The sequence below is a fragment of the Labrus mixtus genome, chromosome 8, assembly GCF_963584025.1.
Source record: "Labrus mixtus chromosome 8, fLabMix1.1, whole genome shotgun sequence".
In the NCBI taxonomy this organism is placed as follows: domain Eukaryota; kingdom Metazoa; phylum Chordata; class Actinopteri; order Labriformes; family Labridae; genus Labrus; species Labrus mixtus.
In genome coordinates this window covers 17,618,111-17,644,652 of record NC_083619.1, presented here as the reverse complement: position 1 = coordinate 17,644,652, position 26,542 = coordinate 17,618,111, and the positions used below count along the sequence as shown (strand labels likewise).

Sequence of the window (26,542 nt, the reverse complement as noted above, 5' to 3'; positions counted from 1 at the left end):
GAAAATTGAATTCTCTGCTTATTAACATACTAGTCTTGACAAAGACTAAACAGCTGAGTAATAGGACAGAAAGTAGAATAGTGTGAACACATGTCGGAACTTTATAATCAGGTTTATTTCAGCATCTAATTTATCAAACATTAAGAGTTTTTTAGGTTTCATTTCGTTGGCTGTCAAAGCCAACATCTGGTCTGTTTCCTCAACAACTTGTCCCGTATCCTTTTACTCACTTGGTCATGGCTCCCACAGAGCTGGGGACAGAGGCCAAGTAGTTACAGCTGAGGTTGACCTCCGTCAGGGTCGGGATGTCACAGATGGCCATGGGGAACTGACCGAGGTGGTTGTTGGACAGGTTGAGGCTCCGTAGACGAGAAAATCTGCAATCAATTGACGAGGAGTAAGGTAAAGATGGAGAAACCCAGGTGGAGAGGAGAGAGTATTAGCGAGTGATTGGAGATGTTGTATCTTGTCAACATGAATATTTTAAAAGAGTGGAAGATATTCATACATATATTAATGAATGTATTTGCAGGCGGCGTAGCAAAGTGTAGCGTACAGAGAATTTTGTTTAAGTGAAAACACATGCAGTTAGTTCCAACAAGCTATAAACAAAGCCTGCCTTAAGACTAGGACTAAACCTACACATGTGATTGTTGAGCAAACAAGTGCAGCACTGACGTCTGTGTTGTTCATTCAAACAACAGTGACCGATGGCATTTGGCAAGGTGTCCTATGGCAGACCAGTGACCTTCAGAGGGGTTAGCCCCTCAGGGGGGGGAGGGACCAAGGCAACAGGCTGGGTAAAGGACTCTCTCTCTCTCTCTCTCTCTCTCTCTCTCTGTCTTTATTTATCCATCTACTCACATACACACGCAACCTTCTATCACCTATCACATGCACAGAGAATGCAGATAAGGCAAACTGCAGATGGGCATTGTGCCATGATAGCACGGCAGGCAAGGAATGCAGCTGCTTTAAACGGCACTACTTGATTTTCCTCCTTATGTACACACACACACACACACACACACACAAATATGTTTCTCACACACGCACACAGTGTGTCATGGTGATGGATAAAAAGGCATCAGACACGTCAGGGCTATTGATTAGGATGGCTAAGTAAATCCGACTGAGGGTGACTCCTTCAGGCTGGCAGTGTGTGAGTGTGTGTTGGGGGGGGGGGGGGGGGGGGGGCGGCTGTGTGTGGGAGAATGTCATTCCAACCAAACCATTAAATCAACCTCTGCAATCTGCTGAGTAACGCTCATTCCCCCCTCCTCAGAGGCTCCGCTGGTCTGTGTCATCCTGTCCTATCATTCCACTCTCAGACTTACATCCATACTTCATATTTTTCTACTGTTGCTCTTGGGTGTTTTAAAGCTCCTAAAACAATTGTAATAACAACAGCAAAAGACAACTACAAAAAAGTTACAATTTATTACCCAAGTATTAAGTTCATCCCTTTGATTTGAAGGCCTCTTTAGCTCATGATATCTGAGCTAGATGCCAACGACATACGAGAGACAAAGATAACGACTAGGTAGTGAACATAACGGAGATTATTTGATCAAGCTCAAAATACAAAAGAAACCAACAAATAGCCAGAAGAATAGAAGACATTGGACTAACATGGGTGATGTGGACTAAGAAAAGTCTGAAAATGAAAGTTAATGCTGCCCAACACATATAGCCCATAGGCTATTTTTGAGCCTCTTTAGGGCTACTGAAGCACCCTTACATTTCATCAGGGGCAAGTGCCCTACCAGATTTTTGAAATCTGACATGTTTTTTTTTTTTTTTTTATATCTTAATTAACATAATTTCAATACAAAGCATAAACCAGTTTAAAATAAACTTTTAAGATAATATTTAAAAGTGGGTACAGCTCTGGCTTGCTTTGAGCCAGCATTTCACCTTTTTGTAAAATATGTTAAGACCGAGATTAATTTTATTTCAGGTGGTAATGTGTTCCAAGTGTAACAATATTCATTGCTACATTTTTAGTTTTTTAAGTAGTAAAGTATTGTATAAATCATTTTTATCTCTAAATTGTACCTGAGCACTGTAATAATGTTTGCATACTTATTTACTTTCACCACCAGTTACGCTGATCAGAGGGAGGTAAGTTGACAAAAGTAAAAAATCATAATGATGCTAGCAACTACATGATCATGATGTAGACCACAGGAAGAATAGCTGAGCTCTAGGGTTCAGCTAATGGGGATGCTAACAAATGACCAAATGATAATGACGTACAAACTGCAACATGCAGAAACAACAAAGTCCATGTTTCATTTTCCTAATAAAAATACTTTGTGGTGTAAAACGCATGTTACTTAGTATTGTTGTAGTTAATGGAAATCCAATATATAGAAAATTAAGTCTTGCTGTTGAGTAGTATTAAACGCTTGAACAGAACTATATGCCACATTGTCTTTAAGAGCTGAGCACACCTAAAGTCCTAACCCCACGTATCGACCCTGAGGACGCGGTCATACTGGCCATCCGTACTGTGCCCAAGCACGCTTCACCCCTAAAGTCCAGTTAGTTTGACCAGTGTGACAGCACGGAGCGCACACACTGGCACGGTACACTTCCTTGGCTCTGGCACACTTCGGAGAAGTACGGTACACTTCATGCACGCGGGTAAACAACGCTGACAGCCTTCATTAAGGAGAAATCCGGAGTTTCATGGCTGTATCTGATTAAAATGACTCAATGTAAGCCACAAAGTAGCAGTCATGTTCTCTGTGTTGTTCTCCGATTAGACGCCGCTGACTCGCCCGCGTGTCTATTTTATTTTTATTTAATTTATTTATGGCTGTGTCTGATTAAAAATGGCTTAAAATAAGCCGCAAAGTCAGTAAAGTAGCTGTCATGCTCTCTGTGTTGTTCTCTTGGTCTTATTTGGTTTTATATATTTTCAGAGTTTAGATTTTCTTTCAGTTTTTCCTCTTTCTTCCCTGGTGTTGCTTGTTTCCTTAGTGTGTTATCTTAATGTCTCCTAGTTTAGTCTTTGGTGTTTCCTGTGTTATTTTGTAATTTGGTATCCTTGTGTACCTCTATGTTCTAGTGTGTATTATTGTTGTTACATTCTCTTGTCCTGTGTCAGCGTTCCAGCTTTGTTTTCCTCCGTGTTGCAATTTATTGATCTGACCTGTTTTGAATTGTGACTTAACCTTTTGGTCTTGGATACCTCCGCCTGAACTGTTTTGGATTTTCTGTGTACAGACCTTGCCTGATTAAACAAACTGAACATTGTCTTGTGTCTTGGAGTCGTGCATTTGGGTCCATCATTTGGGATCAGTGTGACAGTTGTTAGTAAATGTTGTTTCTCTCTTCCCTTGGCTTTATTGAGCTTTTCAGCCTATTCTTTGGTGTAAAAATGTTGGTTTTCTGAACTGTAACATTTGCTGCGATCATCCGCGTTCCCAAACTTTGCGAGAAGCTGTCGTACAGCTCTGATAAACCCACTGTGAGCATCGAGCCGAACACCAAAGAGCTCATACATAAGTGACTCAGTTAGTATGTGATCATAGAGGAGTAATTTAGTCAGCTAAAATCCTGGATATTTTTTAATTCATGAGGTGAACAGACACATTACTCTGAATAAATCATTGTGAAGTTGCTCTGTGTTTGCTGAATATGTAAATAAGTAAATGCTCGCCTCAGTTTTCACTTTATTTACTTTATAAGGGGACATTTTGTCTATATTACATTTTAAGCTTCTGCTGCTGCCCTGAAGTGGCCAAAAAAAACAACCTCAATTAGGCTAATGCGACTTGATCCTTTTCTCTTGGCCTTACATACCCCCTTTCATCTCATATTTAGACTTTCTGCCACAATTCTGTCAACGTTTTCCACCCTGTCCTTTATATCCATTACTTTTATGTCCTTCATAACTCGCTAAGCTATCATACATATGTAAATAAAGAGGCCAAGGGTTCAATCATATGCATGGAACATTAGTTATCCCCCCACAGTGATCAGTGACCTCTGTCTTACAAGAGAGATGCATGCTGGGTAGAAAGTCCCATGCCAGAGGATAGAGCTAGTATCCCGGACAACTGATTATGCATATCTGATTGGCAAATCACCCACCAGTTAGTATTTGGCCAGAGAGAGAGAGCGAGAGAGAGAGAGAGAGAGAGAGAGAGAGAGAGGCATGTGGCAGGTTCACATTCCAATCCTCTTGGAAAAATACAAAGCACCCTGACCCCATGCTAGATGTCAGAGAATGCCAGTGTTTATACTGAAACAAAAACAGACTCTAAAACAACTGTCCACACCAAAATACACCAAAACACCCACATTCACTGAGGCTGCGCATGGAATACTCAATTGTTTTTCTATATACTACAGATCTATTCAATCTCTCAGTCTCTCAGAGGCAAAGCGAGCCCTCAAATAACTTCACGTTTCTGTCAAATCGCCTCTATTTTCATCAAACTGTTCCTCTCTTTCTCATTACTGACCTCTTTTTCTCTCATGCTGGGTCAAATGCGGATGAGCCTACTTAGGTTTGGCAGAGCTAAATGGATGTTATCTCGCTTGACCAGCAGGGGAGCTGTGCACTCGGATATACCACTAGGTATTTCCCATTGCATTATCGTTGTTTCCCCCCCCCCTCCTCCCCGAGTCATCGTTCCCTTCAGAAATGATTCCATGACAAAGCAACACAAAATCCTAACCTCATGCACAGCCACACACAAATATACATTCCAGGAAGTGCAGTCATCTTAAAAAAAGAAGGAATGCCATAATGTATCAAGGCTTGGTATGCGCTGACCCTAAATCTGTAGCCTGCAGCCACTTTCTCTGCTGCAAACAAGCAGGCAACCCTCTCTCCCTCTCTCACAGAATCACAGACACGCTATTCTTCAGACACTGCTAGCACATAGTCAAGTATCAAATTTACACAATTTGCTAACTTACTGTATATCAAATCAAAAATCTTCTAGCAACCATCTTCAGAAATAAATTATTTAACTGGAATGCACATGTACCTGTATCTGTATACTCTGTAAGAATGCACACACACACACACACACACACACACACACACACACACACACACACACACACACACACACACACACACACACACACACACACACACACACACACACACACACACACACACACACACACACACACACACACACACACACACACACACACACACACACACACACACACACACACACACACACACACACAGACGTACGTCTTGGCTGTGGGCTTTAATCTGGGAGCATGATAAGCATGCAGCAGATGGTGCCCGCAGAGAGAGAGAGTGAGGGAGGCCGGGCACATTAAAAGCTTCCCTACAGACGCATCTAACCTTCTGGGCTCTGGGCTCGTTTGGCCTGGCCTGGTACAGCACAGCCCTGGCTAGCCTCTTTGGTCCCTGTGTGAGCCAATGGCCCCAGTCCTAGTCTGCTCAGGTCGATTGCTTGCAAATTGCCGGCAAAATCTAAAGCTGTCCAAAGCAGCCAGCCATGACCTGCTGTGTCTGGTGAAGCCTCGCTGTGTAAGTGTCTCGTCCCTCCCCTCCCCGTACAACGGCTCCTGTTGTGACCGAATTATGCTAAGCTTCGCTAACAAACCCTCAAGTCTCATCTTGCCTGAACGAGCACATTCAAACTGTCCTGAATGATCTCCTTGCCTTTTCAAGCCCGTCCACTCCTTTACAGTCTTTCACTGCTTCCTCCCCCCTTCTTTCACAGTTCATCCCCAGGTGTGTTTACTGTAGATTTACAGTGCCGTTGTACCTCTGCAGCTGTTGCAGCCGCTGGTCTGCCGGCAGGAAGTTGTGTTTGAGGTTGAGGTGGGTGAGGTCCTGGCTGTAGAAGAGGTTGGGAGGGACTTGCTCCAGGCTGCAGCAGGACAGGTCTACAGAGTTGATTCTCTGGGACACCATCTAAGCAGGAGGAAAAAGAGGCGCAGAGAGGATACAGATAGAAAGAGAAACATGGGAGTTAAACAGGATTATCTCTCCCACACATGACTGTACTGGTTTACTGCGAGTGTGTGTAGCCTGAGGGTGGCTGGTCAAATGTCATTTGGTGGCCAATCTTCTTAGGATTAGGGAGTAGTCGAGTGAAAGTCCTACAGGTTAGCGACCTAACCTCTCACGTTACATCATTGTGTAATAGAGTTAACTGCAGGGGAAGTAGAGCCGTTAACCCTGCGATGACTAGCTAGATTTTTTTTTTTTTTTTTTTGCAGACACCTACAAGCCGGCATCTAAATTGAAATGACAGCATTAACGTCCGCCCTGTCTTCAAAAGGGGAAACAAATCTACACTCGAGCTTTTCAGAGCAGAGTTCGCTGGAGGCTCTGCAGGCGTCACTGCCGCACGTGCGGCTTCTATCCAGGCTTCTATTCTGAGTGGCCCTCTGGGTGCGGGTGACATGCATGTCCTTGTTAATATTTAGAAAAGAGGTTTTCTGGCTATGGCCTACTTGAGTTCAAATGAGAGAGAAGGGAGAGAGGGAGCCATGAGTGGTGTTTATATTAGTGAGTGCACCCAGAGACACTTACATGGTTAAACACTACAGAGTGGACCGCAGTGAAATATGTGCCGTTTTCAATCCACTCAGTTCATGCAGGCAGCGGCGGGCACAGCGCCATATTTTCATACTTTATCTCGCAGTCAGGCATGTTCTGAAATACAATTCAGCTGACCCGTAAGTAACACATGCGAGCGTATGCTTCTGCTCTCCTTCTCTTTCTGTAACTAGCATGCACGCACACGCGGTCGTACCTTGGCAGCGTGTCTGTGCCAGCGCAGGTGCTCCGTGAAGCTGTCAAAGCTGACGTAGTAGGTTTGACTCTGAGGCCCCGCCGAGCTAAAAGCCAGGCAGTGATTGTGCTTCTTCACCTCCTCCACCTGCAGCAAGAGAAACACACACACACACACACACACACACACACACATACATGAGTGGTAATACTGTCTGGAATACTAACATCTTTTGACCCCCAACTGAATATAAACAATAACCTCCCATGCCTGAAGATTAAGAGCTAAAAAAATGTCTCAATGGATTTGCTTTTATTGGAAACTGAATTTTAATCAAAGGACAATACATTCATTAAGTTTCTAAAGAATAAAGATGCTTAATGACTTGTGGAAATACATAATACATAAGGCTTGCATGAACACGTGTGTGTGTGTTATGTGCAAGAACAAGTCTTTCTTTTTAAGACACGCAGAGTCACACACAGACACGCACATGTTCTCTGTGAATGAACTGCTGACTAGTTATGGTGTATGACTCGATGTCTAACATGCACGCACACAAACTGACCTCACACAGACAGATGCAGAAGCAGCGTGTGCAATGGATGGCTGACTAGAGGTCATGTGTTGTGTGTGTGAAATGTTTATAAAGTGGGTGTGGTAAAGGGTGTGCGGAGCGTCCTCTGTGCCCGGTTCTTCTACTCTAAGAGTGCTTAGAGCTGGTTTAGTGGCCTTGCAGGAATGGAGTTCCATAAAGTAGTAAAAGGACAAAGGTCGTATTTTTTTAGCATTAAAGCAACTCTCACCTGTGAGCTAAAAATGGACAAAAAGAATCCCTGCAGATTACTACAATCATTTCAACCTGTCTTGCACCATTTCTCTTTGACTTTGGGATAATATAACAAAGTAGGAAGCATGAACTAAATGTCTCATTGAAGGACAAACAAACAGACGTTGAAGGTGAAACGTCATAAAGGACAAACTTTCCCGCAGCTGCATTTGCAGAGGGTAATAAGAGGGACGTTATCAGGTCATATTGTGCGTTTATGATCCCAGGCATTTATTACATAACAAGATAAAAAAAAAAAAAAGTACAGGAAGAGAAGAAAATGAGATCACGCGAGAGCTGTCATGCCCCACTAAGGTGTGTGTCACACGTACTTTTCCTCCAATGAGCGGCAGGATGTGCATCTTCCCGGTCTGGCTCTCCTTGACGGAGGAGACGATGAGGCAGGTGCCGCAGAGGATGACCTGCCGTCTGGTCCAGCGGTTGACTGGCAGCTGGAGCTTCCCTTTCCGCACATTGTACGTCCCTGACAGCTGGACCCGCTCCGAGCTCTCAATGCTTTGGGGCTTCCCTGGAGCAAAGGAAGAGAGATTGCATCTAGTTAGCAGTGACGCCTTGACCTCAATACAGGTCTCTTCAATTATTCGGTACTGTTTGAGGAAAAGAATGAGGGTGATGATGAAGGCTGAGAGACTACAGCCCTGCTAAGCAGCTCTTGTCAGACTGTACTTTCATGCTGATTTCAGCAGAAGAAAGATGACAGCGAGAGCATGCTGATGTTCAGAGGGAATGATATTTTCTTATGTTCTACATCTAAAGTTACCAAGCTGGCATGCAGAATAGGCCACAGGAGTGTTAGTTTTATAGATATTTGGTAAGAAAACAAATGTGTTGGATGAATCAGAATGTTTAGCTACTGGTAACGTAAGGATAATTATGATAATTTCATCCTTTGAGGGACAAGAGTATGTTAATTAAGTTCACTGCAATGCATTCACTAGTTAAAAAAAGTAACTACATTAGAGGGTGTCATTAGGGTGCATCATCAGGGAACCGTGTATGTCTGCAGAAGACAGCGTGACTCTAACAGAGGTCGAGGTCTATTGCGAGATAACGGAAAGCTTTGATTTATTGGTGGTGCTAGGTTCAAACGTATGGGCTCATTAGACACTTTGTTTGTCATCTGGGGATACTTTTCTCTAGTTCAATACAACTAATGTCAGGATATATCAGTCTGAAACAGCTGCTCGTGTGTTCAAATGGCAAGTTTAAAAACTGATCTCTAAGCTAGTATGTGAATAATGCAACAGAAGAGGAAATATGCCCACAGCGGTTAGCAGAAGTGCTCTCAACACAATACCACCATGACACGAGGTTAGCACAACATCTAAACACGTTTAGCACACGCGGTTAGCCACGCTCGCCCTCCTTTGCGCACTCAATAGAACAGTCTGGATTTGTATTCACTGCAGCTCTATATTAATTGCGTCTCACTTTCAATATCGGCTGCAGCTCTTCTGAAGTGTGCTCCTGTCATTTCTGAGCTACCTTTTTTTTCAGTTTTCCCCCATCTGTGTAGCTCTCCTCCATGTCCTGTTCCCTTCTTCGCTTCACGCACTATGCTGCCAAACCTGACAGTCAAGGCTGCTTATCAGGCGTCGTGTCAGCCAGGCCAGCCTTATCGTTCTGTCTAAACAGCCACCTGCTTTCCGTCTACATACACCTCCGCAAAAAAAAACTCCCCGGACTGGAAACCCCCCCCCCCCCCCCCCGTTTCTTCTACCTGCCCGGCTGCATAGCTATTGGTTCCTCCATCCCATCTATGGCTGTGTGTGTTTTTTTTTTTAGGTATTTGCATCATGATGGCGGAGAAGAAGTTTCCCTTTCCAAGCGGCAGATGGCCTCAGAAAATGTCTCACATCTTGTGGCCTACTGTAACCTGGCTACCTCCATCTTGCAAGTGTGTCTTTCACACTCGTTTTCAGGTTGACTCCAGACTTCAACAGCAGGGAGGTGGAGGTGAGTTAAACAGAGGAGGAAAGAGTCTGCAGGGGCGAGCAAGTGCGAACTAGCAAATGCTCCCATGGCTTTAAATAATTCAGGACTTTCACATGCCAACTGTAAGTCTAACACAGCGGAGTACTCTGCTGCGGCGCACTTCTCTCATCCATCACACTCAGCAGAGTTTTCAGGCGTTCTACGCTGAGGTCTGCTTATTTAAGGTGATGTGAGCAAACCTGAGGTCACAACAATGCATTCATGTTTCACTCTAGAGACAGCCACTAACATATACACTGATATGTAGAGTTTTACACAAAGTGGCAATCATAACATTTATAAAAAATAAAAAATAAAAACGCACAGTCAGCCACTGAGCGCTGACCTTTCCCTTGCGCCGCGGGCTAATCTTATGCTCACAGCAGAATCAATAGCCTAGTTTGCAAAAGGATATTTGCTTTGACCAAAAGCTAAGTGTGTAACATAACACACTTTTTGTTCAATGTTGATCATGAGTCATGTTTGACTACAAAAAAAGAAACTGTCTGAGTGAACTAAGCAGAAGAGACCAACAGCATGTTGAGGAGCAGCAACCTCTGGGCAGCTGTGCATGACAGGATGACGCCATCTTACTTTCAAAAAGTGAGTGACTTGAGTTGAACAAGTTAAGACCTATCCAGTTACAGAAATAGCAAGCAAGTGACCAAAGTAGCGCACTCCAGCATCAACATGTATTCCATTTGAAAAGGCAGTCTCTAGAAATCCAGCTTACAAAATAACAATGAAGAAAAAAATGTAACGTCCACTTGTGTCCAGACTTCTTAAACACAAGTCGCCGGTTAATGAATGTAATGTTCATTTAAGCACACGAGGACTATTAATAGATCTGCCTCAAGGCAATGGCAACTTTCATTTTGGTCCCAACAATATCAAATGGAGCTCGCTGTGCACAAAGCTTTGAAGCGATGAAGGATATAATGTAAATGATATTGAATGTAACACAAGCACACATCTCTTTTGAATCGTTTCTCTCTGTGCGCTGGCAGCCTGCCTCAACTCCACAGCAGCAATCAAAAGCTGGCAATCCTACATTAGGGATTAATATGGATAAATATGTTTTAATGAGCCATCAGCACATGAAAGGAATCTGTTATATATTACAAATGATGTTCTTAAACTACAGTATTTCGAGGTTTTGGATTTTGCATTTTTCAAAATTGCAAAAACACTCAAAATGAATATTATGTCATTACTTTTTTTTTACCTATACAAAATGCCACCCCCCCCCCCCCCCCCACCCCCCCCCCCCCCCCCCACACACACACACATACTGTTGATCTACACTTTCATTCAATTGCACTCTAGAAACAAGTGGAGTAAAAAAGGAGCAAACACTCGTGCAGGTTGTATCTCTCTTTAAAGGGTCATCATTAACATCCACTCCACGTGAGATGGTATTAAATGACTGTATTATTGTGACGGTGTGTCACCTTGTGAGTGGAGGCTGGCTGGCAGCAAAATGCTGAATGTTTTATTTTAGGAAACACGTGAAGAAGGAAGAGGAGTGCGTGGCCTTAAGGTTGTATTTTAAAAACCTGTACGTCTCATTTTCACAGTTTTGACTATGATCACGGGAATGTTTCATACACAGTGACTGACGAAAGGTAGGTGGGTAAAACAAAGCCTTAAAACAAAGAGCATAGGATAACATATGAGTGGTCAATGTGAGCTAAACTAGGGACTTAAGATTATGCTACGAGGAAACACAGTGGAGGGACGATAAGGAAGCTGAGATACAGAAGCTGTCAGTTGATTTGACGCGAGAAAGCGAGAACTCTCAAACCAACCTTTAAGTTTCAAAATAAAAAAGAAATGACATCTTGTTTCCATTTAGATTTCCTTGAAAATTAAGGCTTCTTCTTAAAGTGCACTTAGTTGAGTATTAGTTTATCTGCTCTGGATTTAAACACAAGTACAAAAAAATTATGTACGCAGGAAGAAAACGGTTCAGGGGAATCCTGAAAAATGTGTTTTGCTCTCAGACTTTCTTACTGATCAACCAACTGGCCGGATCAAACCATAGACTGGTAACCTCCTTCCTAACTCTGGTGGCTCTGGAAGAGGTAACCCGCAGGTGCAGTTTTTTTTGGTTTTTTTTTTACAACGGAGCCCAGGAAGGAGGGTATGCCGTTGCATTAGACAAATTATTCACAAGCTTTTAGCCTCAATATGTCACATGGGCATATTCCTACTATTTTTAGGCCTTTGTTGGAATGTGCTCCCTCCCACACAAGCATATGCACAAACGCACAAACACACACACACACACACACACACAATCCTCCTACTCTTCGCCTTGCTGACATCTACACACACACACACACACAAGCATACACACACTGACACAGTGACAGTGATTAACCATCTCCATATGTGCATCCATCTAATTGCCCCCCATTGAACGTTGACGGACCAAAAAAACAGTGAGAGACTCGGCAGAGGGAGAACAATACAGACAGACTGAGTGGGCTGCTTCAGTGGCGAGAGAAGTTTGAAAAGCCTCTCCTGTATGGATGCTGCCGTTTACAAACCATCTCGCATGGACGTGGGACGACGGCATGGAGGCTAATGCTTCAGTCTGGCCATGGGAATGCATAGTGGAGGAAGCAGGGAGATGGGTGGGACTCCCACGTGAGCTTCCTGTTTACAGGGGTGGGTCAGGGGGAAGCAGGATCTCTCAGTGACGATTCCACTGCATGGAGGAAATTAGAGGAGACAGTTGCTATATTCCAAATATTCCACAGGACAGCCTACACCAAGAAATATTTCTAGCAACGCTGATGTTAGTCATGGTGGTCATCCCGTCATCTAAGGGTGATGTGAATTTAAAAATAATAGACAGGCACTGCAAGGTGGGTGTGTTCTTGTGCAGAAGTCATAGTCTATTCCTGGACCTTGTGTGTGTAGGTGCAGGAGTACTACAGTGTGTGTGTTTGTGATGGTTACTGGAGATGGCTTCCTTCCTTTTCCCCAAGCTCAGGAAAAGATCATTTCCGCTTCACATGAGGCTCCAATACCCATTTGTGTGCACCCAAACACACCTACACACACACACACGCACGCACACACACACACACACACAGACACACACACACACACACACACACACACACACACACAGAGAAACAAATCAATTCCCAAAGCCTTTCACTCGCAATTGCTACGACTAATTCTGGAGACATTAAGGCATATTCTGTGACCCAATCGCAACAAAAGAATCGCTTCTTCAAAACCGCATCAGCTTCAAAACTAGAACCTGCAGCCACCATCAGACTGAAGCAACAACCAACTCCATGTTATGAAAGGTTTCTGAACGTTGTCAAGAAGGCTTCTTAAAATAACTGACCTTTTAAAAAAAATATATACAGTACATATTGTAAACATGACCGGTTAAAGAGATGAACTTTATTCCTAATTTTTTCCTGATTAAATGCCAATCACTTTGTTTCTCTATCATCTCCTGAGTGTCAGTGAAACGCCATTGCTTAATATGACAGGACAGGACACACTATTCTAAAATATACTTTATTGTGCCCTTCCACTTGAGTCCAAACTCGTCTTTGACTCAAGTTCCGACCCGACTGCTCTTTCCTGTTGCCTTGTATCTCTCACCACTCAGGTTGCCTTCAGGTAGAAAGGGGCGGAGCCACTTAATTTGACATCATGCACCTGGGCAGGCTGGGCCTGAGTATCTCTCTCTCTCTCTCTTTCATCAACACTTAATTTGATTTGTGGTATTTGTTAAGCCTCCACAACACTACACACACTCACCATTGCAATCACCTCTGATTTACAGATTGCACATTCTTTGATGAGGATGTTTTGCCTTAGTTTTCAATAAATTATTATTTACATTACGTTAAAACGGTGTGGTCTCCCCGTTTGTCCAGCTCACTGAGCCTGGATTGTGACACGTTGACACATAAAAACAACAAATATTTAAACATTAATAAACAGTAATAAATTGAGGGCAAACAGTACAACAGGGTGACAATTTAAAACACATTAAACACAGTTGGTTGATAAAGTAAATGATTATAAATAATACTGAAACATGCTCTTGAATGCAGCATGTCTGACTGCAGGGATAAGCCTGCAAAGACAAACTATTATGAATGCTACAAAGATCCATGCTTCTTACTGATAAGCTGTGATCAGTTGCATAGATATCTGAGAAACTATTTCACTATATTAGTACTGTATGACAGCGTCTCTTAAATAGCAGGGCCACAATGCATTTCACTTTGAGTAAGCTTTTTTTAGCCTGTGAAACAAATTATACACCCACAATATGCATGCAGATTTGTAACCGCTGCTGTCAAGGGTGCAGCTTCAATAAAACATCTCCAAATATTGAGACAGAATGTGTAGTGAAGTGTACATGCATATTTTTCTGCAAGCAACTCCTGTTTGCTTAATGTCAGTAAGTGTTCTGAGAAAATGCTTCCAGTTCCAAGACACTAAGCTGCATCCAGCTTGCCCCGCTGCCCCTGTCATCTATCATTGTTAGTGATCAGCACCCAAGGCTGACCTCCCCTTCATCCGTCTCCTATTCACCAGATGAGATCCACACTTCTTTCTTCTGGCTCTTCCCAGTAATAACAAGGACACATCCCTGGTTAATCATGCCGCCCTGCTGAATGCAATCTGACATCAGCACACCTCCGCTACAGGACCGGGCATGCCGAAACCGTAGGGCATTGATGACCCACATAAGTCACAGTGGAGCACAAGCATGCGTAGACGATTGGCCTGCCCCTTCTATAGGCGGTGTGACAGATGTGATGGACTTATAGATGATTCTAAGCTGATGCTGGGGTCTTTGGTATCCGTTCTTTTGCTTCTTTTGAAATGTACCAGCACAGAAGCATCTAATTAAAGAACTGTTTGAAAAAAAAATAAAAAAATCTATAAAAACTTCCTCTAACATGCTATCATCGAGTAATATGTTTCAAGTAGAAGATACAAGGTTTAACAGAGAAGACAAGTGAGGTAAGTTGGTAGAGAAGAGATCTAGAAATAGATGTTAAGACAGAGCGATGCCAGATGTTACTCTGCGACACAAATAGCTGCACTGTCAGTGTCCTCCATGCACACATGCGTACAAAAAAAGTCAAAATGCATCTACTTAAAAAGATGTGTGTTTGCAGGCGAGGGAAGGACGGTGCCTCCCACATCTGATCCACTCTGCCTCTTTGCCTCTTCACCCAAATCGCTCAACCCCTCCCCTCCCAGCCCCATCTCGACAATTCTCTGTGGACGATTTGAGGTGATTCCTCAGATCCAAAGTGACAGGATGTGTTAAGCGCACTGTCTTCTCAGGCAGCACCTGACAAGTCTTGCTAGAAGGTGGCAAAGGTCACAGCGGGTGATAGGCCGCTCGCTGCACTCACCTCAGTGCTGCTTCAGCGTCCTCCTTTAGAATACGCTCTACCTCCCTCTCCTCTCCTATCACAACCGCACGTGATGAGCTGTGAATATGCGGCAGGGAAAAATTCAACAGACAGTTTCAGGAAGGGCCATTTAGACCTCACAGTTTCACGGATTCTGAAAAAACGAGTGATGCTTAATGAGTAACTTCCTAATGCTACAAACATCCCTGCTAAAAGTTCCCAGATGTTCCAGCACAAACGGTCCACAGAGATAGTAAAGGGGGGGGGGGGGGGGGGGGGGGGGGGGGGGGGGGGGGGGGGGGGGTTCCTCCTCCCTCTGGGGCTGCGGAGGTGTTGACGTGTGAAATGTGTCAAGCTGTCCTTTGTGTAAAAGTGATAAGATGATGAGGTGTGCGTTTGCATTGGAAATAAGTGAGATGCTCATGCGTTATCGCTGTGGAACCACATTAGCACCTATAACAAGAGTGTGGATGGGTTCTTACTTGAATTATGTTTGCCCTGTCCGCTTTACTTTATCAAACCCTTGGTGGAGCATTTTACTGAGTTCTTGAAATATTTTAACTGTCAGTGAAAAGTCCCCGTTTCCACCATCAAAAGTTGGGAATGATACCAAAACAAGGGATCCCTACCGTCTTACTTTGTTGGTACCCTTCTGTTGGGGTGCCAAGGGTCCAGGCCTAAAGGGTCCCTTTAGTTTACTGTGTCCCGTTCTTCTTCTTCATTGAACTAAATTAATAGCAGGCTACACTCTATTGGGCTGCAATGATGTCACACTATTTTGTAGCTGACACGGCTATCTCCATCTGGCTTACACTCCACTTACCAAATAAGGGTATGGTGATCAGGGTGTACCGTACCAAACTGGACTGAACCAAACTGGACTGCTTGAAACAGGGCTAGAGTAAAAGGTCAAAACACCAAACAAGGACGGATTGTTGGCCAGTGCTGCATCATTGGGTTGTTGGCTTTAATGGTTGCAGTACTGGCCTGACAATTTGGCTAACATCACTCAGCGATTATGACACAAAGGTGAGCTCCCTTATGTTCTTAATAGATCAATTCTACAGATTTCGTTCGTAGCACTTCAATGAAATGAACCTTTGTGGTTTAGAGTCAAATGTTTTACCAGATATTCGTGCAGAGATCCATGCCCCCTTAAAGGATTATTAATAATTACTTATAATGTTCCACATTGCTAATTAGCCAATGTAAGCATGCTAATATTTACCAGCCTAAACATCAACATGTTAGCACAGCTTGAGCACACATGGTATGGTGCTTATTCTTCGTATTTAGCTCTTTAGCCGAGCTTAGAATCTAATTCCTGTTTGGGTCGCTTTCATTTAATTCTCATGTAGCCGAGTATCAAGCTCCATCAAGCTCCATATCTGTTTGTCGACTTTTAATGAGATCTGGAGAAAAAGCAAAATCACAGTTGTGTCCTAATTTTCTTTGTTCGTTCGCATACATCTGGGAAGTCCATTTCATAACATAATCGGAATAATAATACAGAGTCAACTCGTCTGTGAAGTCAACAGGAAAATAATGATAATAATAAATGTGTAAACTCTGCTGTGATTGGACAGCACCAAAATCATTTGGTAGATACGCTAGATGAGCATTTATTTAATCATCCATGTCGCAGCTTGCTTTCATTATCTCTTTAATTAATAAAACAATTCAACATGATTGAACTGTGATGCATTTTAGATGGGCACAGTCGAGGGTTAGAGTACAGGATTGTAATTATCTCTAATGTGCTAAAGTGTGTTAAGGGAATGCCTCAGAAAAATCCCTGTAGGAAGAGCTGAGTGACACTGGCTTTGTGCTCCTGACTATTATCAGACGCTGAACGTCCTCCAGCTTCAACAGCTCGGTTAAAGTGTGGTTTCTTCTTCTCACCCTCTTTGTGTGTGCGTGTGTGTGATGTAGCATTGAGGAGCCGGAACACACACGACTATGGGGCTCAGGGATAAATAAGTTGCCATGGCGCAGATGACCATGAGGTGTCCCTCCGTTCTCGCAGAGAGGGTTTTAGCAGATAATTAACGGTTTGATGGATGCCCCTCAAATTCTGATAGCTCATCTCTCTCAGGCATGTCACCAGGAAGGACACAATCAGAACGAAACCTCCTCTCTCAGTCCAGTGAAACACATCCTGAATCCAAATGAGGTCACAGCCTGCAATATCTTCCCCATCAAACCATTATTACCCTTTGCCCCTGGGGAGAAGGCGACCAAACAGCCCGCTGCTATTAAAGGCCTTTATCCGACTCCGGTTATCAGGTCATGGCATTACCATCCACCACCTGTGAGGGCAGTGAGGAGATGCTTTAAAGCATGGGGGATGACCTGAAGCAGGATTTGTAGTGTGTTCTGTAATGCTGAACTATCTTTCCTTTTTCTTTCTTTCTTTTTTTATACTAGAATTTGACCCACTTGCTCACCCAGTTGCTCTTCTGCATTTTTAATTTCTGAGATGACTTCATGCACAGCAGCAGACTCGCTCCACTTCCTATCTCCTCTTATCAGGTGATGTTAACCTCATACGAAGCGGTGTTTTGCGAATGAGAGCAGAAGCGGATTGTAAACTATGTTATCGTGATAAATGATGCGGCCGACAGCTGGAATGAGGACCCGCAATGGAGAGAGGCCTCACGAGAGGTAATAAATCAAGTTATGCAACAATACATTTCTAAATGCACGACTTATTTGCCCTCCCCGTAAGTGAAGGAAATAACGGCATCCTTCATCAGCTGCGCCGTCGTTCACACCGCCTCCTGCGCTGGGAACGTGGACCATCATGTAATCAAATCAATATGAGCTAAAAATAGAATCCAGATGCAGCAGACGGGTGCGTTACAAATGCTTAGGGTCCCAGTTGTTGGCATCAATTTTGAAAAAAAGAAGAAAAAAAAAAGATCTTCCCCAGTGATTCCCTCTGTGAGTGAAGGGGTGGGATGCTGACGTACATGGATGTGTGTGCTCCCTCTCTCAACTCCCCCCCCCCTTCACGGCTCCACTCCTGATGCTGTTATGTAATGAGTGTGTGTTACGAAACCTTACATTGGAAAACACGAGCCCACTGATCAGCACACACATGGGGTCTGGGGATGCCCCCCCCCCCATCCCTGGATTGTTTGTGAGTGAATGGGAATGTTGTCACAAAATGTATGTGTGTTTGCTCATGTATGCATTGTGTGCATGTGTTTGTGTGTGTATGTTACAAAATGTATTAAAAACATGGGAAACATCACGAGGCTGTGGAAGCACGCAGAGCTCGCTCATGAATTATTAAGTATGTTTGTTGGCGAGCGTGTATAAAATGCACTTGTAAAAAGTACAGGAAAAATAATGAGGTCCACGGATGCGTGCTGCAGTTCAAGCGTGAATACTGGGAGCTATGCTGGTGAAGAGAGAACTATGGCCAGAGAGAGAGAGAGAGGGGGGGGAGACATACAGGGAGGTGTATGTGATGGAAAGGAAAAGAAATACAAGATAAGCCAAAGCGTCCATTGATTAGGAAGGAGGAAGGGAAATAGTACAGTATAGATAAAAACAGGGATCAACACTAAACAGACGGGGAGAGAAATAGTCTCTAGGGACTCATCCTGTCACCTCAGGCTGAAAGAGTCAAGAGAGGAAGGAGCTGTGAGGCGAGGTGAGCTAATCTCAGTCAGCCATAAATAAGAGAAACTGACAAAATACTCTCAGACAGACTCCAGAATTGACTTGTGCTATTCATAATAATTATAATACTAATATGAGTTTATCACAACACAGGCTTTGACGATGATTTTTTTTTAAATAATGAATACAAGTTTTCAACTTTTGACATTCAAAGGTTAAAGATTTTGCTCCATTATGACAACATATGTCTTTGATATCTAACTTATTTGGCTTTTCTTTAAAATCCTTAAGGTTTTTAGAAAAAAAATGTATACTATTTATCTGGCTTGTATGTTCTCTGTTACAGCACACACATTTTGTGCACACTCATTAGTTTCTTCAGCATGTCAGATATATTGAAATGACGGTGGTGTAGCCAGCCAGTCACACGCTGGATTTCAATGACCTGCACATTGGATCCACAGGAAACAACTCGTGCATGTACCCGATCAAATCTGAAATGCAGGAGGTTGCACATGCATACATTTTTTTTACACATTTGTGACACATATGTTGCAAAATTACGTGCTATTAAGAACTGCCTTTTTTCTCTCATCTGGAAGAGAAAATAGAAGGGCTTAGGTAGAGTTCAGCTACAAAGATTCTTTAACAAAAAAAAAATGTTACACAGGTTTCTCTTCTGCCTCTGCTGTGTGTCACACCTTAGCTGCTCCCGAGACAATGTCTGTCCCCAGTGATCGATAAAGATGCCACTTAGAAACAGAACTGTGCACGTTTTGCTGCCAAGGATTCGCAGCATAACCACCAGCGACCACAAGAGTTGCCAAATCAACCAGAGCTGAAAGGTGGAATCTGAAAATGTATATCCTGTGTGTGTCTTTTTTTTTTGCCTCATCTGCATGTTCCAAAATTACTTCAAGAGTTTGGTGTAACATTTAAAGGGCAATTAAAGCCAATACTAACAAAATGTCAGCGCAACTAAAATTGTTATACACCTTGGTTTACATGTAAACAGCAAAAGCAGACACACACACCCTTTACTGTAGTAGCAGATTAATTAATAAGCACTTATCATCACCAGAGACAACACTTTGAGGTCTTTGAGGAGCACAAGGAACAAGAAAGCTTTCTTATAAATGCCCTACATAACATAGTGGCAGGCTCCTTCAAATAAGCAATAATACTTATTATTGTTCCCCTTTTTCAAACGCTAACAACTCTGAAAATACATTGATGATTAAATCCTGTGGGATATCCTTCCAGCAAAAAAAAAAAGGTCAGCTCTATATATTATTGTTTCATTTAGATCGAGGTCTTGATAACCCTGTTCACGAGTGTGGAAGTGGATGGCTATTCCATGTTGGGGAAAAAAGGGAATTACCAGAAGTCCATGAATGTGTGAGAAACAAATAGGGAGGCTGAGCTTTCACACACATAATAAGGCAAGCCTGTACACGTGTGGACTGAGTTAGTGTTGTGTGATAGTAAACTGGCAGGAGAGCCGGGCTGGTTGGGTTATGTAATGTGTCTCTGACTCGCTTACACACAAACACACACACACTGACACACACACACACACACAGGTTATGGACACAAAGGTTTCAACTATGTGTGTGTGCATATTTTAACGTTTTCACAGTGCAAGAATGGTCTCAGCTGATCTGAAATGTCTAGTTTCTCCTACTTATCTTCCTCCACTAGCTATTTCTCTAAAGTATATAAGGTAAGTGTCATCATCCACACTTTCTAACCCTTTTCTTTCTACTTTCTCCTGCTCTGATTTACATATTGAGTGGTTGAGTCTCCATTTCTAGCCCAGCTAACTGGCGACCTGACCTCTCTTTCTTCGCACCTTTAAAAGCCCCAGCCTTCCTTTGAAATATGTCAGCACAGGCTCTATCCTGCTTAAGTGTCCTTACATAGCACAGAAAGGCTCAGGGCTACTGCTCTGAAGGAGATCATTCTGTCTGTCCCAAAGAGGAAGAGCAGAAGAAAAAAGGAACTGGCAAACGAACAGATAATGGTAGCACCTTCATATTAATGTCCTGGCACACCCATCCTCTGGCCCCGCCCACTAGCCCTCAAACATGCCAGAGAGGTCCCCGCAGTGTGTCCTCAGCACAGCCGGTGCCATCACGTTCAAGGATACACTGTTGACAGCTACGGGTCACTGCGGTCCAGGCACAGGGTGGCACACACACACACACACACACACTCATGAATGATGCAGCACAGGCCGTCAGTCCTAAGGCTCTCACACCAATACATGAGGACACATAATCAGGTTTGATAACGGGCGATGTATGCAATGACACAAAGGCGGGCCACAGCCTGAAGTGAAGATGCAATTAAGGCAAATCACAGACGCAAAACAAACAATGTATGACAAAATGTGATGCCTGGAGGGAACTTTTAGACAAGTTATTACCTGAAACAAATCCCCCAACTCCTTATACTGAGCATTATTCAACTCAAGTTTAGGCCTTAAAAAATGACTAAATCTCACATAATCATACGTCATAACATTTAATTGACTGACAGGATCTTCATAGACCTTAAAAAACCAAACGTGCAGGATTGATGTATTCGTTTACTACAATTTGGTGAGAGTCTCAACTTCTATCACGCTTCATCTCTTAACTTCTTTTAACAGCTGTTCAACATGATTCAATTTTCTTCTTCTTCTAATCCGGCTGTTAATCTCTTCTTTGACCAAATACCTTCCATTCACTTTACCCTCATTCATGTGACAACCGCCTTAACCTTGAAGAGTCATAGAGTGGTGAGTCAAATTGACAGAGAAATCTGTTCAGAGCGCCATAATTTTTTTCAAATTAATGGTTATTTGACGCTAGCGATTCGATAAAAAAGAATGCCCATAAATTGCAGAATCAAGTGTTTTGTCGAATAAATGAATAGTAATAATTTGACTTATTGTTCAAGTTGTTTTTTCAAATGAGTATTCCAGTTATTTTTCATGTACTTTCATAGTTGGGATAAAGACAAGATAATCAGTAAATCGATGCAGCATAGGCCGACATATCACAACCTCTTCCTTTGGATAATATTCCATACCGCTGCATCCTTCATTACCCATAATGCAACATGTTACTTTAGTGTGGAAAAAGGATGTCTCTATAAAGCTCCAAGGCTCTATTAAGTGAAGATTCAAAGATGTTGTTGTTGTTATTTTGATACAAATTTACAAAGAAGGCTAGCGTAAAGCTTTCATGATGCGGACGACAACACAAGATTTCTTTTTTAATCCGATTTTGTTCTCATCAGAAATATAATACCTTGTTACACTTGAAAAAGAGAGACAACAGTAGCGCTTCCAGAATCCCTCAAACCACCAGTGCTCAAGACTTGAGCACAAGTGAAGCTTGTTACACTGCATCCATATAATTACTACTTCTGCGGTCATGTACTCCGGTTAAAATTGGTGATGACCTCACAGTAGACTTAACCGATCTTGCAGACTCGAGCCTCTCAATCGGCCAGATTTGCTTCCTTCCTGTTTGACATCACTGTAAATTAAATTCTGTTTGGGATCTAAACTGGGGAGAAAAAGAAGCAAATGTAATTTTAAGATCTCCTTTTTCTGCTAAAATGGTTGGCATTTTTAAAAAAACTTATTTCCAAAATGATAAATAAATAAAAAAGATGAATTACCACTAACAATGGTTCGCTCTTATCCAATTTAATCCAATATTCTGCCACTGCGAGAACAGCTGAGATGAGATGCAAAGCCATCAAACTGGCGAGATCAGAAAAAGATGATGATAATGCTGCACATATCTTTTTTGGAAGATTCGCCAGAATCTCGTGAGAACTATCCCAAACACGTTATTATCTCATAACTCAGGACACTGGTTCCTCATCAGCGGCGTCACTGTGTCACTTCAGCCTCCGCATTCTGTCACTCAGCAGTCGCTAATGGCCTGTATACAGCAGCAGCAGCCTGTCTCTGCAGCACTCCATACAGCTCGGATAAAGAGGAGCGCCTGAGACTGTATGGGGGTGCTTAAAAAGAGGGGAGAGAGGCATTGTCGTCTTAAGCACCAGTACAATAACACCCCTTACAGACACAGAGGTTTAGGCTTACCCACCTAGCATTCAAACACCCCCCCCCCCCTCCAAACTCCCCCCCGGGGAAGAGCATCAGAGGAGGGTGAAACGTGAGAGCCGGGGATGAAGGGAGAGAAGCGATAAAGGAGCCGGCTGACAACACCTCCCTCTGATAGCGAGGCTAAAAAGGCGAGATGAGACACTAATTGGTAAAGCAGTGAGGGTTTGATGTTGCAAAAAAAAAAAAAAAAAGGGTTAGAGTGTGAGGTGGATGAGTGTGCATGCATACACATGCACAATGGGAGTATAAATGTGTGTCTCTCTTAATGTGTACGTCAGTGATTAATTAGTTTGGAGGGACTCCCGCCTGTTTGTCGCTCTGGGTTTCCCTGTTCGTTTGTACCAATGCATTAATAATGCCCGTCGTTGACAGAAACAAAGCAGGAACATTTTACATTCACAGCTTGCCACTTTCAATCCCTTACTCTTATTTTTTATTTTTTTTCTCACCCTGAGAATCTCACGGTCCCTTTAATACGATCATGATGATTGTCAATACATGCCTTTAACCAAAAGTACTTCAGTTAATTACAGGGCTGGCATATAGAGACAGACAAAGTTTCCCGCTCACCCTCACCCCTATTTGGAGCTACCAATTAACCTAACGAGCGTGTCGCTGGAGTGTGGGAGGAAGCCGGAGGGAACCCATGCATGCACAGGGGGTGAACATGCAAACTCCATACAGAGCGGCTCAGCCCAACGAGGGAGTCGAAGCAAGAACCTTCCTTCTGTGCAAACTGCGAAGCGCTAACCACTGCACCCCCCCATGCAGCTCGGAGAATCCAAAATTGTAATCATGAAACTTAATTCGAATGTCACCAAGATTACCTGACTGGAAATATTGATTAAACCTAAGTTTCTCTCTGTATATTCAGCAAAAGCCCAGCCAGCAATTCTAATCTTGCTTAATGTCAGTGTGTCCCTTACTAATGAAAGACTGTGATCTTATTTTAAAACAAAAAAAAAAAAAGGAGACTTTTAACAGAGAGCAACCACTCCATTCTCCAAGCCCAGGAGGCAAGCATGGCAGTCCATTCGAAGGGAGACATTTTAAAAAGGTCATAAAATATCAAAACTGCAAAAAGATAATCAGGTGAATTGTTTATGTCACAGCACTTGATGAGACGAGGAGGCACTATGATATTTGCTAAATTCTAACAGCATGATTAAAGGGCCTTTTTTTTTTTTATGTGTGACCTTTGTCGAGTATGCATTATGCAGCTTTAATGACCTTATTTTGCAACACTGAAACTTCGAGCGTCAGTTATGAGGTGATTTATGTATGGACGCTAATGGTATCGAGTAAGTAAAAGTAACAGTTGTGGGAGCTATCCGAAATGCTAAGCTGCCTTTTAACGCACATTCATTCCCGACTAAGTGCAACTAAGTTACCTGCATCTCCGGCCACGAGTGCCATGGCAACACGTGGGGCCTGACACAGAAGTACACATTCATTTGTTCTAAAAGGTAACTCCTGTTTCCTGCCCCCCCCCAGTGAAAAAGGTATCATTTTGTGTTCTGTGTACCGGTGAGCATGTGCTAGCAATCAACATATAGACAGATTCTAGAGTAAAGAGAAAGGCATGATTTAAGTAGGCGGCAGCAGTGTTTTCAAAGATGCGCTCCTAGAATAGCCGTGGAGTGAAGCAAGAGACTGGATGATAAAACCAGATCAGCGTACTGTACTGTGATATCATGTGCGTATGTGTGCGATTGGTGGGATGAATAATCTTCTTTTCTTTTTTTTTTTTGCTTCAGCCTGCCTCTGTCTGAACTTGTTTTACTCACACACAATGTTATGAGAGTAAAGTTTTAGTGCCGTCTGATTGCCAATGCACCACACTTTTTAAGTATCAACATCTGGAGAAACATGCAGAGATCTTTTAAGATCCCGTGTCAATAACACAAAACAACACTGCTGTAGCGATGCGTGGCGTTTGCTGCCTTTTGCCAACACATTTGGGCCCAGCTGATTGCAGATTCCCATGAATCATCATGCCTCATGCAGCAGGCCAAGAAACTGCCTTTATAGAAGCAGTGTGTGGTGACAATGACAACATTTCTATCACTGGTAGAATTATTAGCACAATGAAGGGCGGTCAAGCTACTCTCAAGTTTTCCCTGAGGGGTGCTGACACACTGATAAGTACATTTTTGTTATTGTCTGTACTTAACCTCGAATGCGATTCATTATAAGGAGCTATGAAGGACTCCGGTAGCTTAGCTAAATCTGGCAGGCAGCCATTGGGATGCTTCTGGTTTAGGAGATTTTTTATTAAAAGGCAGCCATGTTGCTGCATTCCTTTTGTTAGTGGAAAAGCTGGAGTGTAATAAGAAGAGTGCAAGCAATAACAAAGGTAAACAGTGAGCATTATTATTAAAAGTTCAGCTATTCTGCTGTGCTATTAAGTATTACAACGGGCTCTGCAGGACACTGGTTGCCTTGGGGTGATGGAGAAGAAAGTTGTGCAGGAGGACAAGCAGCTACAGAGTCAGTTGTTGTTTAAACCCACAGAAGGAAAGGCCACAAAGTAATCAGACCCCAGATCTGTGGTTGAAGCTACAATCGGTCCGGTTCAGAGCGGAGAGAAAGAGAGGAGGGCTTTCACACAACAAGAGTGAAGAGAGAGCGAGAGAGCGAGAGAGAGAGATAGAGAGAGAGAGAGAGAGGGGAGGAGGAATTAAAGGGCCGCACTCTCCCTGATGATGCACACGAACAGGACGAGTGAATGAATGAGATTGTGATGTTGTTGCACATTCCCTCTGCCCCACATGCTCACTTTTTTCCCCTCTTTCTTCTCCTTCTCTCCCTCCTCTCTCCTTTCCTTCTTCTGTTTTGTTTAAAATTTAACAAGGTCTGGAACAGTGGAGGGCTAAAGCGGGCATCCGGGGTGTTTTGGCTCAGCTTCATGTCACATGCAGGGGCCATGTGAACACAGTGGCACTGAGAGAGAGAGAGAGAGAGAGAGAGAGAGAGAGAGAGAGAGAGAGGGGGTGGGGGTGGGGGGGTGATGGGGTACTGGATCGGGAGAGTAGTGAGAGAGAGAGAGAGAACTAAAGAGGGGAAGTCTTTAAACATGGAAGCAGAAAGAACTGGGTGGCATTAGAAACGACTGTATTTATGAGAAGGACACCACAAGAGAAACAGGAAGTAGTGAAAGACAACGAGGGATCAGCATGGGTGAGATAAAACAAAAGTGCAAAAGAACAAGGACATGGGACGAGAAAGTCAAAAAGTAACTTCCTGGTGAGGCAGGTGACAGCTCTACTTTTTTGGTTCCAGGGAATGGGTGATTATCAAACTGCACAGCTAACAGCACGAGACAAGCAAATTGGCCACGTTAATGATTGAGAGTGGCCGCACATGCAGGGATGTCTCTCTGGACTGACAAGTGTCCCTTTAGTTTCACTAAGCTCAGCTTTTACAGGCCTTACAATCTATACTGGCCTTTCACCAAACGACTTGTCGAGCGATTTCAAAGTCACAGACAAATTTCCATAAAAAAAACAAAAAAACAAAAAAACAGAATAACATCATGAGCCCCCGTGATCTCTGTCGTTCGTTTAAGGTGGTCATCAGATATGAGTTATACATGTGTTATATATTACAAACTAAAATAATATCAATAATATTCTGTTAAAGCAAGAACTACTACATAAAGAAGCACATCATTTTTTGTGACTCCTGCCTAGCTATTGAAAAGAATTCATTATTAGAAATACCTACAATGGCCTGAGAGCTCAATGCTCCGCAACTGGAGAAAGCACCTTCAAATAGACTCAACACAACGGAA

General features: G+C 43.1%; 1 protein-coding gene across 1 annotated transcript in view; it reads right to left on the bottom strand.

Moving 5' to 3' along the window:
• The window catches only part of phlpp1 (PH domain and leucine rich repeat protein phosphatase 1), a 46,196-nt gene that overhangs the window by 10,443 nt on the left and 9,211 nt on the right, over window positions 1-26,542 (bottom strand). The window contains exons 2-5 of the mRNA XM_061044795.1: window positions 7,914-8,110; window positions 6,774-6,899; window positions 5,778-5,926; window positions 231-377 (exon numbers count right to left, since the gene is read on the bottom strand). Of these exons, the coding sequence (XP_060900778.1) occupies window positions 231-377; window positions 5,778-5,926; window positions 6,774-6,899; window positions 7,914-8,110 (619 nt within the window). The remainder of the gene's footprint in view (window positions 1-230; window positions 378-5,777; window positions 5,927-6,773; window positions 6,900-7,913; window positions 8,111-26,542) is intronic.